The sequence below is a fragment of the Cricetulus griseus genome (genome assembly GCF_003668045.3).
Source record: "Cricetulus griseus strain 17A/GY chromosome 1 unlocalized genomic scaffold, alternate assembly CriGri-PICRH-1.0 chr1_1, whole genome shotgun sequence".
Classification (NCBI taxonomy): domain Eukaryota; kingdom Metazoa; phylum Chordata; class Mammalia; order Rodentia; family Cricetidae; genus Cricetulus; species Cricetulus griseus.
Genome location: NW_023276807.1, coordinates 31,738,179 through 31,754,669, shown reverse-complemented (window position 1 = coordinate 31,754,669; position 16,491 = coordinate 31,738,179). Strand labels below are relative to the sequence as shown.

The 16,491-nt window shown below is 45.8% G+C and overlaps 2 protein-coding genes across 4 annotated transcripts in view; one reads left to right on the top strand and one right to left on the bottom strand.

Moving 5' to 3' along the window:
• On the bottom strand, positions 1 to 6,429 carry LOC107978680 (Friend virus susceptibility protein 1). Of its 3 annotated transcripts, none has more exons than XM_027387425.2 (3): positions 6,292 to 6,429; positions 3,774 to 3,928; positions 1 to 3,456 (listed from the first exon to the last, which is right to left on the bottom strand). In XM_027387425.2, the coding sequence occupies exon 3, from the start codon at positions 3,235 to 3,237 to the stop codon at positions 1,723 to 1,725; it is 1,515 nt and encodes a 504-aa protein (XP_027243226.1). In that variant the 5' UTR covers positions 3,238 to 3,456; positions 3,774 to 3,928; positions 6,292 to 6,429; the 3' UTR covers positions 1 to 1,722. The 3 variants fall into 3 exon arrangements, with proteins under 3 accessions (XP_027243226.1, XP_027243225.1, XP_035308111.1); XM_027387424.2 differs by lacking the exon at positions 6,292 to 6,429 and adding an exon at positions 6,137 to 6,236; XM_035452220.1 differs by lacking the exon at positions 6,292 to 6,429 and having other exon boundaries at positions 3,774 to 4,261.
• An 84-nt stretch (positions 6,430 to 6,513) lies between these two features.
• The window catches only part of Cdc5l (cell division cycle 5 like), a 46,410-nt gene continuing 36,432 nt past the window's right edge, over positions 6,514 to 16,491 (top strand). Inside the window, exons 1-4 of the mRNA XM_027387423.2 lie at positions 6,514 to 6,652; positions 13,637 to 13,740; positions 15,552 to 15,713; positions 16,235 to 16,362. Of these exons, the coding sequence (XP_027243224.1) occupies positions 6,608 to 6,652; positions 13,637 to 13,740; positions 15,552 to 15,713; positions 16,235 to 16,362 (439 nt within the window). The 5' untranslated portion in view covers positions 6,514 to 6,607. The remainder of the gene's footprint in view (positions 6,653 to 13,636; positions 13,741 to 15,551; positions 15,714 to 16,234; positions 16,363 to 16,491) is intronic.

Genomic DNA, 16,491 nt, shown 5'->3' with positions numbered 1-16,491 from the left:
GTGGGGTGCGTCTCCCAGAGTTGGACTTCACTTTTGGGTCCAACATCTTCAAAAGTCATTCCATCTATCAGGCCAGCTGCTTCAGGATGGCGGGGAACATGGTAAGACCCTGGGATTCCATGATCGTGGGCCACTGATGCACTTCTCTGGCTGTGGAGTGAGCTCCTTGGTTAGAAGAATACTGTGTGGAATACCACGTCGGTGGATCACACATTCTCTAAGTCCACAGATGGTGGTTCTGGCAGAAGCATTAATGTGCAGAAAAGGCAAACCCATAAACAGAATAAGTATCTACTCCAGTAAGGACAAAGTGTTGTCCTTTCCACAGAGAAAGTGGTCCAATGTAGTCAACCTGCCACCAGGTTGCTGGCTGGTCCTCCCAGGGAATAGTGCCGTATCTGGGGCTCAGTGCTGGTCTCTGCTCTTAGCATATCTGGCACTCAGCAGCAGCTGTAGCCAGGTCAGCCTTTGTGAGGCTAAGTCCATGTTGTCGAGCTGACGAATAACCCCATCTCTGCCACCTTGGCCACTTTGTTCACTGGGCAATGACAGGAATGGCTAGGGAAAGAGGCTAACTGTCTATAGAATGTGTCATGCTATCTACTAGGTTACTGAACTCCTCCTCAGCTGACATCATCTTTTGGTGAGCACTTAACATGATGACCCATCTGTCTTCTGCACTGGCCAGATAGGAGAGTTAAAAGGAGATGTGGTGGGAACCACCATCCCTGCATCTTTCAAGTCCTTGATGGTGGCACTAATTTTTGCAATTCCTCTAGGGATGCAATATTGTTTTTGATTCATTATTTTCCTTGGCAGTTGCCTCTGCAACTCTTAAATGCTTCCATTTAGCCTTTCTAACCATAATAGTCTCACTCTACAGGTCAGTAAACCAAGGTGAGAATTCTGCCAACTTCTAAGTATATCTATCCCAATTATACATTCTGGAACTGGGAGGATAACCACAGGATGAGTTTGGGGACCTACTGTGAGTCAGACTTCAGCCAAAACTCCATTAATCACCTGGCCTCTATAAGCCCCCCATTTTAACTGGAGGGCCATGGTGTTTCTTGGGATCTCCTGGAATCTGTCAATTCAGAACCAGCATCCAACAGACCCTGGAAAGTGATTGTTTCCTTTTCCCCGGTGTACAGTCACCCTTGTGAAAGGCCTCTGGTTCTTATGGGGAAGGACTGGAGAAAGACTAAGTATAAAACTTTTAGGTATCTGGCCGGGGGTTGGTGGTGCACGCCTTTAATTCCAGCACTCGGGAGGCAGAGGCAGGTGGATCTCTGTGAGTTCGAGGCCAGCCTGGTCTCCAGAGTGAGTGCCAGGATAGGCTCCAAAACTACACAGAGAAACCCTGTCTCGAAAAACAAAAACAACAACAACAACAACAAAAAACTTTTAGGTATCTGATCAGGGTTCTTCCTCAGAGGAACCCAGCCACCCCTACATTCAAGAGGTTCTGCGTCTGCAAACTAGCTCAAATCTGGAAATTGATTCATTGGCAAGACTACATTTTATCAAGATCTAATGTAGCCTTTTTTTTTTTTTTTTCATTTGTTTGAGAAATTTTCTACTTATCCAGATCAGACAGAAATGCTGTAGGCTTATCCATTTCATGCCTGGAAACACCATGATTGATTAGCCAGTACTAAATGGCTGTACGAATCATGCCAAAATGAAATTCACTTTTCCTATGCTGACTATTCTGACTGGTCAGGCCATTATGGACACTGTTTTGTCTGTGCTGCCAATATGATAACTATGATCACCTTGCCTCTGGTGATTCAGTGCTGCCACTTGGCCCCTGCCACCTGGGGGCTCAATCAAACCCATTGCGTTTAATTCATCCAATTGAGCAGCAGCATCGCCAACCCTAAGGTTTGGCACAAGGAAAAGGGCGACAACAAAACTCTTCAAATGTGCTGGTGCCCCTCTCACCATTTTTCGCCTTATAGGGTTAGTGAAGGGCATGTCTTCTGGGCTTTCCCACTGTGGAGGATTAGGTTGTACACAGTATATCCATTCTAGCATTGCAATTTCCCTGAGCCTTAAAATCCCTTCATCAACACTAAGCCAGGGGAGATCAGGCATCTCCAACTCCTTTTCAGTAGGCCACCTTTTAATAAATGCTTCAGTCAACCATTCAAGCAAACTTTTGACACCTTTTCTAACTGTGCGGGCTTCCATATTAAACCGAGAATCTCTACTCAGAGGGCCCATATCAATAAACTCAGTCTGATCCAGTTTTATGTTCCTTCCACCATTATCCCACACCCTTAACACCCATCCCCACACATGCTCCCCAGACTTCTGCTTGAATGAAACAGCAAATTCATTAAGCTCTTTAGTAGTGTAGTGCACCTTCCCACGGACTACACGCTCTACCTTCCTGCTAGAAGCCTGCTTTGCTTTAGGCCTAGTTTCAGGTCTAGAGCCCCGAGGGACATCAGTATTGTCTTGGCTGGCATCTCCTTCAGAGAAAGTCACTGCTGGTTTAGCAGACAATGGAGGATTAATTTTCTCAGTCAAAGGTGAAAAAGGCGATGTTTCAAGGGGCGGGGCTGAGGGCACCGCTTCGTCAGGTGAGATAAACTCTGGAGCATCTGAGGGTTCAAAGTTCTCATTGTCAACAGGGTCCTCCCACACATCCCCACTCCAAGTTATTGGATCCCATTCTTCACCAACTAATGCCCTTATTTTAACTGCTGACACCCTCCAAGGCTGGGACCTGAATTTTTGCTGTAGTTCAGCCAACCTTATAACGAGGGCTTTAGTTTGATTTTCTGCAACTTGAGCTCTGTGGCTGCTGGCGAGGAGATTCTCTTCCAGGACACACTTAGAAACCTCTAGACTGTTTATCTGCATCTGGAGCTGGTCAACTTTATCACTAAGTTCTTCGTTGCCCTTCACCATCTTCTGAAGTTGGTTAATTTTCTCACGGAGCTCATTCCTATCCTTTATCAGTCTACCCAGAGATCCTAAGAGCAACCAACCAGCAGCATCATTTTCCTTATTTTCCCCCAAACTGTCAAAAGTTTCATATACAGAGTTACCAAATTCACTGCCATTTACAATGGGTGAATCGGGATAATCAAATGCATCCATCTCCTTAAGTTTGTAATACAGTTCACACCATGGGCTCTCAGCATTCTCCCTGACTGGAGAGGCTTCAGTAGTTGAAAGCGCTGGTGAATAGAAAAGCCTATTCCAGATGCTTAAAAGATTCATCTTGATACTTCTGTTTCTCTAGAACCACTTCTAGTACCAAAATCTGTATTAGTCAGGGTTCTCTAGAGTCAAAGAACTTACGGAATGAATCTCTCTCTCATGGAATGGCTCCAAGCATGGCTAGCTGTGAATGGAAAGTCCAAGAACTCAGTAGTTGCTCACAAGGCTGGATGTCTCAGCTCATCTTCTGCATAGGTTGGAATCCCAAAGAAGTAGGTTCTAATGCCAGTGAAAGAATGGGTGGGCTAAGCTGGGCGGTGGTGGCGCACACCTTTAATCCCAGCACTCGGGAGGCAGAGGCAGGTGGATCTCTGTGAGTTCGAGGCCAGCCCGTTATCCAGAGCGAGTGTCAGGATAGGCTCCAAAGCTACACAGAGAAACCCTGTCTTGAAAAACCAAACCAAACCAAACCAACCCAACCCAATGGGCTAGCAAGGGGAGGGTAAGCAGTCCAACAGCAAAAGCTTCCTTCTTCTGTGTCCTTACATAGACTTCCAGCAGAAGGTGTGGCCCATATTAAAGGTGTGTCTTCTCACCTCAAGACCCAGATCAAAGGTGTGCGTCTCCCTATCTCAAAGGTCTGGACTAGAAGAAGGTTCATCTACTTCACATCAAGGAGACAATCCCTCCAGGTGTGCCCTCCATGTCTGGATTGTAGTCAAGTTGACAACCAAGAATAGCCGTCACAGTCCTGAAAACCATACAAGGGTTCAGTCAGTTATCAAACACCATTTTCAAGTGCTTATTTGAAAATTGGATTTTGCAGTTGTTCTAGTTTGGCTAGAAGCAGTTAAGGCCACTGTGGCAGTTGCAGTGGTGACTGTGGAAGCTATGATAACTGCAATAATCATTCCAACAGATCTTTTCGTATGTATATGTTCTGGTGTGTAACTAAAGGCACTGATGTCTAAGGTTTTAAAAAAAAAACCTTAATCACAATTTAATTTAAAATCACAATGTAGCCAGGCGTTGGTGGCGCATTCCTTTAATCCCAGAACTTGGGAGGCAGAGGCAGGCAGATCTCTGTGAGTTCAAGGCCAACCTGGTCTTCAGAGCGAGTGCCAGGATAGGCTCCAAAGCTACACAGAGAAAGAAATCCTGTCTCAAAAAAACCAAAAAAAAAAAAAAAATGCATATCACATTTTTCTTTTGAGGACACTGATCACTGACTAAAGAGTTATGCCCACACCAGTATAATCTCATTTTAACTTGATCACATCCGTGAAGATGCTATTTCCAAATGTGTTCGCATATACAGCCAGGGGTTATGATTTGACTGTATCTATCTGGAGATGTATTTCAACATACAACAAGGAGAAACGTATTTCCTCATCTAACAAGTTCTTACTGGCTTTCATTTTGGTACAGTGGAGACGGGAAATGCTGGGTTTTTTTTTTTTTTTTTTGAAGTGAAATCATGAAACATATTTATGGAGTTTTCCATGTTACTGATTTTTCTGAGGAACATTTGGGGAAAAGTAAAGTTGGGTAAGACGTGGAGCCTTTCTCTTTAAGCCTCTTTTAAGAAGTGGCCATTTGCTTTGCTGAAGGTTCCCTGTGATGACAGTCTGGCTGCTTGGTGGTGGCAGTCCCTGGGCTGGAGGAACCCTTTACTTGGGGATCTCATTCTGGCTGATGAGGCTGGAGTGATACAGTTCGGACAGCAGATTTATGTGGGGCTCTCATCTCAGAGGTTCGGATTTTCCACCTACTGGTTCCTGAGGGGAAAACAAAGTCTCTGTGTTCAAAGGTGTTCAGGGACAGCTGACAGGGCTGCTGTGCTCAGAAAGGGCATGCATATCACTGAGAGGCCCAATTCACATAATAAGAGGGGCAGCGTTTGTGCACCTGACTCTAATTCACACCACAGACATGGTACATCTACATTGGCTGCAGAAGAGTGTCCTGTTCTCAAATCACCAATCCTTTGTGACAACTTTCTAGCAGGTGACATTAACATGTCGTATTGAAGAGACACCCTTTTCAAGTTAGCGTAACAACTGATGATATAGAAATGGTCCTGAGGGGAAGAAGCCATCACCATGGATCTTTGGAATATTCTATTTGAAAGTGCTCTGGGAGAGGACTGGACCAACCGTGGAATAATTAGGACTCTTGCTTACAAATCTGGAAACCTAACTCCAATGGCCAAATCCAAAAGGGAAGCTGCTATGACTTGGGAATGTTCTTGAACCAGGGACCATGTTGAGGTCAGGACCTACTTCTAAGTCTTTAGAGTTTGTGCTTTGATTTTTTTTTTTTTCCACTGTATCTGTGATGTCTTCCCATCTTTGTCTCTGTAGTTCAGAACACAGGTAGTGCATAATTTGTAGGTGTCACACAATGGTAGGTTGGAGATCCATCTGCCAGAAGACACACTAACCTAACCTCTCTGGGATCCTTGTGTTAAAATCCTCAGGGAGGTGTGTTTAGCTTTGCTTTGATCTGGTTAACCAGCTGGTATGCGCATGTGTGTGTATGCCTCTGTGTGTGTGTGATGAGCCTAACAGCCGAGCACATGTGTCGGAAGGTTGGGCAGGAGGGAAGGGTTACACATCTTTACAAGGAAGCACTGAAATGAGACTGTGGGTGACCAGATCCACGTGTTCTCCATGACACTACACTACCTCCCTTTCAACGGAGAGCAGCGAAAATTTAAAGATACATAATTTCCCACTTCCAATAAAAACAAAAAACAAAAAAAAACAGGAAGAGGAGCCGGCAGGGGGCTTGAGGACGGTCGCCACTTCACCCGAGTTTTTGTTGCATTGCAGCTGTCCTCTGAATTTACGACCCTGGGCGTCCTTTGCTCCACTCTTGGGATGACGACACGGAATGCGGGGACCCGACGGCGAGCGGCCCAGCGTCCCCGGAGCTCGGCCCTGCAGACTGTACTTACCGGGTTAGAGCAGAGGCGGCTCCCGCGGCTCCCGGGGGCCGCGCGCACCGAACGCTACCGCGGCTCGCTCCCCGCTACCAATCCGGGTCTAGAAGGCCACGCCCCCGACCTTCCCACGTACCCGCCCCCCGCGATCCCTCCCAGCCCAGCGCCACCTCTGTCATCTCGCGAGAGTCTTGCTTCCCTCCGGCCCGTCTCGGACCTCCGCGCGACGTCGGGCGCTTGGGCGCCCGCGGTTTGATGACTTTTCTGTCAGTCCTCAGGTTCCAAACAGGCCGCATCTTTTCCCCCCGCTTGGACCATCGGGATCTCGCGAGACTTAGCGGGCGGCCCCCAGCTGCGCCTGCGCAGATCTCTTTGGAGCGGAAGGTCGCTCTGGGAGGCAGTGGCTCTCTGCGCCCGTGACCGGAGCGCCGTTACTACCTTCTCGAAGCTCCTGTGCGCCTCTGGCCGCCGCGCTCCGCCGCCAGGATGCCTCGGATTATGATCAAGGGGGGCGTGTGGAGGAATACCGAGGTGAGGGCGCTCTCCCCGCCGCCCGCGGCCCTGCGCCGGGTCCGGTAGCGTGTGCGCACGCGCGGGGCGGTCCGGTCCGGGCGCCGAGGCGGTCCGGCGGGGACTCGGCGGGGGACCCTCGCGGGGCGCGGGCGCGGCCGTGGGCCGTCTGGTGGCTCCGCGCCCGCCGCCAGGCGTCCGCCAGGCCCTGGGCGCGCCGCGCACCCTTCCCAGGGATACTGCGGGAGCGCAGCTCTTCCCCAGCTCCGTCCTACGCGGCGCTTGGCAGCAGTGATGGAGTCCCTGGGGCCGCGACTTTGGTTTCCATTGACCCCTTACCTACGGCGGCACAGGGGACGCGTTTACATCTGCACCTCTGTGCTCATCCGGCACCGGGGCACAATCTGTCCGTTCTGCAGATCCCAAGGGCTTTTTCTCTTGCCTTTGAGTCGCACCACCCTTGCCCGGATAGAAGCCAGTTAGGACAACCTAGGTGTTTGCTTCCAGGAACGTAGTAGATCATGCCAGGGGTGAATGGAGCGGGAGAAGAAAGGAAGTAAAATAGAAACCTAAGTTTCCGTGCATTTGATCGAACGCACGGAATGTATGAATGAATGAATGAATGAATGAATGAATACCTTGACGTCTTGTGCCCCCTTGAGATATCTTCCGATTGCTTGGCATCTTGCTGACCACCCTCCAGACTAGCTCAGAGCACTTCTTGGAGTCCGCCGCCTAATTAATCATATTGCTAAGAGTCAGTTGTCTAGTGGTTTTGTGGCACCCGTTTTCATTTGCTACAGCTTACTTTGTTTTGCAAGCACTTGTGTGTGGTTCCAGCGTTGTGCCCGGAGTCTGAACTCCCCGAACCTCCCAGAGACCAGATCCGGTGGAAAAAAAAGCAAAGATTGTTTTTAATTTACAGTCTCAGGATTGGTGCACCTCCGGGCTGGGGGAACCTGCCCTGATTGGTCAGCTGCAGCTGCAGCTGCAGAAAGGTTCCCATCTGTGCTAGATACCTCACCCTGCATCCCGCTGTTATCAATAAAGCACGTCCAGAGCCCGCCATTGGCTCCTTACCTCATGGAGGGCATCTGGCAGTTGCTTCCTAGTAATTCTGGCGGGGTCGGGCAAGGTCGAGGGCTCAGCTGCTGAGTCAGGGGGCCTACATCTTGCTGGGTCTTTTCTGTAGCCTGTCGTGGCTGCCAAAAAGCATGGGATATCTTGTAGGCTAGGTACCTGCCATATATACTTGGTTGAAGTATAGAAAAACTTCACTCAAGTTACAAATGAAGGCACTAAGAAGGGACTTGTTTGAACTGAGGCTGTTTGGTTTAGAGATGACTGAAGGAGAGGCAGAATTATAACATTGAGTAGCAGCAGGATTCCTCTGTAGTGGTCAAAACCTTGCAGAGGTGTGTCTTGAGATATAGTCTCATGTAGCCCAGAGTGGCTTTTAACTTGCTCTGTAGATGAGGATGACCCTGGACTTCTCATCCTCCTGCCTCTGCCTCCAGTGCTGGGACTACAGGTGTGTACCACCATGCAAAGTCTTACGGGAGTTTAACCCAGACTTGATTCATACTAGGTGAGCATTCTACCAACTAGTAATGAGAGAAGATAGAGAGGAGAAGCTCCAGTCCTAGGCATGTGGTTCAAGTTCAGTATGGAAAAACTGACAGTGAAGTGCTCAAGTCCACTCAAGTCCGGCTCTGTGCTCTCTGGTGTCCTGGGAGTGGGGCATGTTTTGGGTACCCTGGTGAAATACATTTGGGGACTGGAGTAGACAGGGTGAGCTGACTAACAAGGTAGAGGGATCTGTGGATTCCCTGGGCTGTTGTGGTGAGTAGGGTGCTGGAGAGGAAATGTTGAACCAAGAGTCTCAAATTGCTTCTTGGGGCCTGGGTAGGTCATCTTTGATTCTCTTTCCTGAAGTACACAAGGCCAGGTTCAAGGTAGAGATTTAGAAAACTTTGTTTTGAGTAATATTTAAATGTGTCTTGGCTGAGGGAGTATCCCTCTGTGTGGAATGGGCTTCCAAAGTCCACACCTATGCTAGGGATAACTACTGATCTATTACAGGAGGCCCCATGGATTTCCGAGGTCTCCTCACTTGACACCCACGTTCATGGGGTCTACCCACGTTCATGGGGTCTGGATCAGCCCCATGCTGGTTTCCCAGTTATCAGTCTGGGGACCAAGAGCTCCCCCTTGTTCAGGTCAGCTGTTTCTGTGGGTTTTACCAGCCTGGTATGGAACCCTTTGCTCATCACTCGTCCTTCTCTGCATCTGGATTCCAGTTCAGTTCAGTGTTTAGTTGTGGGTGTCTGCTTCTACTTCCACCAGCTGCTGGATGAGGGCCATCGGGTGGCATATAAGTCAGTCATCAATCTCATTATCAGGGGAGGGCATTTAAGGTAGCCTCTCCTCTGTTGCTTAGATTGTTAGTTGGTGTCATCCTTGTAGCTCTCCAGACATTTCCCTAGTGCCTGATTTCTCTTTAAACCTATAATGGCCCCCTCTAATATGGTATCTCTTATTTTGCTCTCCTCTGTTCTTCCCTCTACTCAACCTTCCTGCTCCCTCATGTCCTCTTCACCCCTCCTCTTCTCCCCTTCTCATTCTCCTAACTCCCTCTCCCCTCCCCCCATGCTCCCATTTTTCTCAGGAGATCTTGTCCCTTTCCCCTTCTCTGTTGTTTTGATTTGCATTTCCTTGATGGCTAAGGATGTTGAATATTTTCTTATATGTCTTTCAGCCATTTTAGATTCCTCTATTGAGAATTCTCTATTTAGTTCTGTACCCCACTTTTTAATTGGATTTGGTGTTTTGGAAACTAGCTTCTTGAGTTCTTGGTAAATTTTGGAGACCAGCCCTCTGTCAGATGTGGGGTTGGTGAAGATCTTTTCCCAGTCTTTGGGCTGCTGTTTTGTCTTGCAGACTGTGTCCTTTGCCTTACAGAAGCTTCTCAGTTTCAGGAGGTCCCTTTTATTAATTGTTGATCTCAGTGTCTGTGCTACTGGTGTTATGTTCAGGAAGTGGTCTCCTGTACCAATTTGTTCAAGGGTATTTCCAACTTTCTCTTCTAATAGGTTCAGTGTGGCTGGATTTATGTTGAGGTCTTTGATCCATTTGGACTTAAGTTTTGTGCATGGCGATAGACATGGATCTGTCTGCAGTCTTCTACATGCCAGCATCCAGTTATGCCAGCACTATTTTTGTTGGAGATATTTTATTTATTCCATTGTATAACTTTAGTTTCTTTGTCAAAAATCAGGTGTTCCTAGGTGTGTGGGTTAATATCAGGGTTTTCAACTTGATTCCGTTGGTCTACCTGTCTATTTTTGTGCCAATACCAAGCTGTTTTCAGGACTATAGCTCTGTAATAGAAGTCAGGGATGGTGATGCCTCCAGAAGTTCCTTTATTGTACAGGGTTGTTTCGGCTATCCTGGCTCTTTTGTTTTTCCATATAAAGTTGAGAATTGTTCTTTCAAGGTCTGTGAAGAATTGTGCTGGGATTTTGATGGGGATTGCATTGAATCTGTAGATTGCTTTTGGCAAGATTGCCATTTTTACTATGTTGATCCTACCTATCCAAGAGCATGGGAGATCCTTCCATTTCCTGGTATCATCTTTAATTTCTTTAAAGACTCAAAATTCTTATGGTACAGGTCTTTCACTTTTTTGGTTAGTGTTACCCCAAGATATTTTATGCTGTTTGTGGCAATTGTAAAGGGTGATGTATCTCTGATTTCTTTCTCAGCACATTTATCATCTCTATATAGTAGGGCTACTGACTTTTTTTTTTTTTTAAGAAGAAAGCATTTAAAGCATTTTTTAAGATTTTATTTATTTATTATGTATACAACATTCTGCTTCCATGTATATCTGCACATCAGAAGAGGGCACCAGATCTCATAACGGATGGTTGTGAGCCACCATGTGGTTGCTGGGAATTGAACTCAGGACCTCTGGAAGAGCAGTCGGTGCTCTTAACCTCTGAGCCATCTCTCCAGCCCCGGGCTACTGACTTTTTTTGAGTTAATCTTGTATCCTGCCACTTTGCTGAAGGTGTTTATCAGCTGTAGGAGTTCCCTGGTAGAGTTTTTCCGGGTCACTTATATAAACTATCATTGTTAAATTTTTGTTTAAATTAAAGATAAAGAAGAAAAGAGGCGGATGAGACATAAGACTAAGAGACATATTAGACATATTAACCAGTTTATTATAGGCCCGGCAGAGTAGAGATTAAAGGAGAAGAGAAACAGGGTTAATGGCTGACTGCCATGGCCGGTCGCCATAGAGAGAAAAGAGAAGCAGAAGCAGACAGAGAAGAGAAGAGTGTAGAGAGAAGTGTAGAGAGAGCATAAGTGGGCGGGTTCTGTCTTTTAAAGGGTCCTTTGCACCTGCGTGCAGCCTTGGTTCCCATGGAACCCTGGGCTGACCTGAGTACTGTACTGCCTGAGTGGATTCTGCCAGGTAACAGGGGCAGGCCAGCATAATGCCTGAACCTTTCAATCCCACCTTTACTTATTATTAAAAAAAAGATGAGGTGTTAGACATGGCAGATTAAGGAATAAGGGCGTCGAATTCTCAAGACTGTTTCCTGTTGACCATCTTTGGGGGACCTGAGAAGGTTGGGGTGCTGCCACGTCTTGGGGTAGCTGGTTGTTTCATCGCAGTCCAGGCTGTATGGAACTCGCTGGCGCCTCTTAGACCTGGCAAGATGTTGGCAGAGCAGGACAAGGTTAAGTTTAGAAAAATTTTTTTTCTTAGGTCCTGTCACTTGAGGGGAAGATTATAAGATGAATGAGGGGTTCCCGAGGAGTCCTAACATGAGGGAAGGGAGTCCTGGGACCAGGGCAAGATTGAATAACTGGAATGAATCTGACCTGTTTGTTTGGCTCCAATTCAGCTCCCTGGAACTTACAAGAATCCTTAGAGTTTGTGGCAACAAACACATTAGCAGCATATTTTGTTAGCAGCAACTTGGCTCAAAGCATTAACATTAACATTTTAAAATTGACAGATTTTTTTTTTAGGACAATGAAAAGCATCTTAGTTATGATCCTATAGTGGTATTGTAGAACTTTACTATGAACAGTAGCATGAGAAATAGAGAAATCAGGAACATATTTCATTCTTTTTAATGTCTCAACTCACTTTATCATCACTTAAGCCTTTTTACATTACCATCTTAGACCTTCCATTTTCAGACCTTCATAACTTGCATTTATCCACCGTGTTACACCTTTCCATCCTCAGACCTTCGTAACTTCATTCCCAGACCTTTATACACTTTACACTTTCCTATCTTCACATAGATAAACCCTAAAATATCTGTTCCTGAAATTTGTTTTGCTTTAAGCCGGCAAGACTACCAGTCAAAAGCATCAGAGTTCTTGAGAAGGATAAGATTTTACCTGAATTAATGATTAAAGAATAACAGAGACTTGCCAGCAGGCTGCACTGACAGTCAACCCCATCTATAGTAGTGGGCTGCAGGACACCTGCCTTCTTGCTGATAACTTGTGACCTGTGGATTACAGACTACAGGAAGGCTTGCCTACCACTGGCCCAAGCATCACAGGGAAAGAGTCGTTTCCACTGTCCTCTTGTCCATAGTCTGGAGTACTTTGTAGCAGTTGAGGTGAAGGGCAGGGTTTCTCAGTGACTAGCGTTGTCACTGACTTGAGATGAAGTTTCTTCAGTGCCCATCAGTCTTTTTGGAGGAAATGGGGTGGGGCCAGCAGCTGGCCTGTCACTTTCTTATGAAAAGCTTTTTAACAAAACATTTTAAATGCCATGTTCTCTATATCTCTGAGCATTTGAGGGTTGTCTGTCTGTTTAGTATCTCAGCAGTCAAAAATTTGCCTTTGGTTAGAGAAAAATCCCTTTTTGCAATAAAAAAGCTGTACCTTTGTAAACGGATTACAGGATGAACTGAGCGGCATTCTCTGGATATGTTGGATCCCGGTAAATTAGGATCCCATGAGCAGTCCCCTGGCCTCAGGTGTGCCTGAGCAGGGCAGAGGAAGCTGGGCTGGAAATACCTACCTAGTCTGGTGGATGGAGGCGGGACTGGTACCAGGGATTTGGAAGTCTCTGGGTCAGTTATTTTCATTTTTAAAAATTACGTTTCTGTATATGGGCATGTTCATGAGTACAGGTGCCCTCAGTAGCCAGAGGCTTTGGGTCCTCCTGGAGCTGGAGTTACAGGTAGTTTGTAGATGGCTACAGGTAGCCATCTCTAGTGGCCTCTCTGTTGAAGCCTGTCTTTGTGGGGCTTCAGTTGGGTCCAGAGGACTTGTCCAGTTCATACCTGAGAGGGGGAGTATGGATTGAGAAATGGTAGGTAAAGATGCTTAAGAAAAAGACAGACACAGGATAGAGACAGGAAGGCAATCCCATGAGTTCTTCACCATTTGTAAAAGGGGAACCTTCATCAACCAAAAAGGGGAACATGGTGAAAGATTTAATAATGTACCAGGAGCAAACAGACTTTCTTCCTTAATTCTCCAAGCATTTGGTAACCAGACCTTAGACTCATCTAGCCTTGGGTCAAGAGTAACCACACATCAGACTAAGTCTTTTGTTATTTAGATAAGACATTCATGACCAAGACCAAACTTCCTACTGTAGCCACACTGTAGACCTTTAGGTAATTTGAATTACTAAGGATAGTTAGTTTTGAACTCTCTGACCTTGAGCCAAGATGAAGCGGAGCCATCTTTATGGGCCCTGACACCTGATGTGGATACTGGGAATTGAACTCAGGTCTTCTGCAAAGAACAGTACATGCTCTTAGCCTCTAAGCTGTCTCTCCAGTCACCTCCTTTAGATTCTTTTATGCTTTTTATCATTAACTGTAATGATGTTTTCATGCCCCCCACCCATGACTGTGTGTGTTTCTCTATAGGAAATCTGCAGGAATTAATTTAAATTTTGCCTCTTCTTATTTGGAGGTTTGTGACTGAATGCATTCTCTTTGGCAACTCTTTTAGGATGAGATTCTGAAAGCAGCGGTAATGAAATATGGGAAAAACCAGTGGTCTAGGATTGCCTCATTGCTGCATAGGAAATCGGCAAAGCAGTGCAAAGCCAGATGGTACGTACCGGACAGTAAGTGGAAAACAACAGGATCCTGATTGTGATGAATGAACTGTCTCCTTGAAACCTCCCCTAAGGGGAAAAACAAGAACTGTGATAGGGAGGGAAGTTTGGAGAAAGATGGGCTTCCCATGTGGTCTTAAGCAAACCATTTCTTCCTCCCTTTTGCCCTGTCAGTTTTCTCACAATTTAGCATAAATAATACTTAGCACTAACGGATCAGTTGTGAAGCCCTATTTGAGTAAGTTTATGTGTTTATTTGAGAATGCCTTGTGAGACAAAATATAGAATCTTAGATAAGGTGGGCCTCAGCTCAGTGGATGAGTTTGTTATGAAAGTTTATAAATTGGTTGTTTTGGGACTTATTTTCCCAAAGAAATCATGCTGAACAATGCTTGATTTTTCTAGGTCAGGTCATAGTAGTTGGCTTCCTTATAATAGGGTTGCATTATTTCATATTTGCTACACTAAAATGCAACACACACCAACATTCTGTGGTGGCATCCTTTTTAAGTCACAGGGTGGTGGACATCAGTCCTTGGTCTTGGCTTGAATGAACAGGCCCCACTGCAGCCGGTGTGCTTTGAGAATAGCTTGGGTTGTATGAAGGGCCAGATGCAGAGTAGAAGGAAGGTGGTTTTCAGGTTTGTGGTAGTTTGAGTCCTGTTACGCCTACTCTTTCCTGCCAGCCGCCTGGGTCCTGCTGCTGCTTCATCCCCCAAATAATACACAATACACTATATTAATCATAAAATTGTTGGCCATTGGCTTGCGTTTCTTTTCTTTTTTCTTTTTTTTTTTTTTGGTTTTTTGAGACAGGGTTTCTCTGTGTAGCTTTGGAGCCTATCCTCTCTGGAGACCAGGTTGGTCTTGAACTCACAGAGATCCGCCTGCCTCTGCCTCCCGAGTGCTGGGATTAAAGGCGTGCGCCACCAATGCCGGCTTGGCTTGGGTTTCTTATTGGCTAGCTCTGACTTAATTATTAACCCACAACTACTAATCCATGTATTTCCACGTGGTCTTGGCTTACCAGACCTGCAACTCCTTTCTTGCTACATGACGGCTGGCTCAGCGTCTCCACAGAGAAGAGAATGATTTCCCGTTTGTCCCTGCTTATATACTGATCGTGCCCAGCTACATCACTTCCTGCCTGTCTGTACAGACCTCCAGACCTCTGTGGTTAGCTAGTGGCAGTTTCTGCTCAGCTACATCACTTCCTGGGATCTCATGACAACTCTTCTCTGCCTACACTTCCCAGGATCTTCCTTGTCTCCTAGTCCTATCTATCATCCTGCCTGGCCAATCAGTGTTATTCATCAACCAGCAAGACAAATACATACACAGAAGAACATTCCCCATCAGAGTCTCTTTACTTAGTGGTTTTAAGCTCCAGCCCACCTCCAGCCCCAGTGGTGGTGAGGACTTAGAAACTTGGGTAGACTCTCATCCAGCTAATTGTGTGATAGACAAGGCAGATCAGGCAGACCGTAGAAGGTGGAAGATGCCAACGTAGTTTAAAGTTAAAAGTACAGCAGATTAGCCGGCCCCTAATTCACCGAGATCTGCCTGTCTCTGCCTCCTGAGTGCTGGGATTAAAGGCGTGCACCAACACTGCCCGGTATTACTAATTTTACATACTTAAAACACTGTAATGTGAAGAGGGAAGATGAATAAGTTTAACTTTACAATGAATAGTATAAGTGATTGAAGGACGAGAACATGTGATTTTAGACAATTGATACACCTAATGTGTAAACTGGACGTTTATTCTGGGTCACTGACAAATGTGTGAAATGCTGTCTCTAATAGGTATGAATGGCTGGATCCAAGCATTAAAAAAACTGAGTGGTCTAGAGAAGAGGAAGAAAAACTGTTACACTTGGCCAAGCTGATGCCAACGCAGTGGAGGACCATTGCTCCAATCATTGGAAGAACAGCAGCCCAGTGTTTGGAGCACTATGAATTCCTCCTGTAAGTGGACCTCTTATAGCATCTTGAAGAATATGTATGTGTGTTATTTTGCTGAACATATTTAGCATTTCCAATTATGACTAATTAAAGCCAGAGAAACTAAAGCCATTGAACTCTGTATTCCAAATGTCACATGGTTGAGTATATTGTGTCTTCTGTTACAAAGTATGCAAGTTACACTTACCTTAGAAAAATGAGAGAGCGGGCGATGAGGGTCACCTGTCACCAGTGCTGCTGAGGACTGGTTAGGATGTTGTTGTGTTCAGTAGTGTCTTTATTTACCTGATTGATCATGTTTGCTAGTGAAGGTTGCTCATTCCATCATGAGTGAAAAGCACTGAAATTAGAGGATTTTAGTGCCACTTTATTCACATGAAGTATTAGTAGATACTATTTTTCATAATGCTCATCTGTTGGCTATTTTGGGTAAGAATGAGTGCCAGAGCTTGGAACCTTGGTAACTCTAATATCAAGTGGTGTGATTACTATAATTAACTTATCTGGGCTTTTTTTCCCCCAAGGGACAAAACTGCCCAAAGGGACAATGAGGAGGAAACAACAGATGACCCCCGAAAGCTTAAACCTGGAGAAATAGACCCAAATCCAGAGACAAAACCAGCTCGGCCTGATCCGATTGATATGGATGAGGGTAAGTGGATGCTTAGTGTCTACAGATGACTCAGGCCTTCCTTACATTCTTGTTAGTTCCTTTTCAGCTCCTGACTTTTTAGAATCCCAGTACTGTCAGTGGTTATTATTCTAAGTATCTCCCCAAATA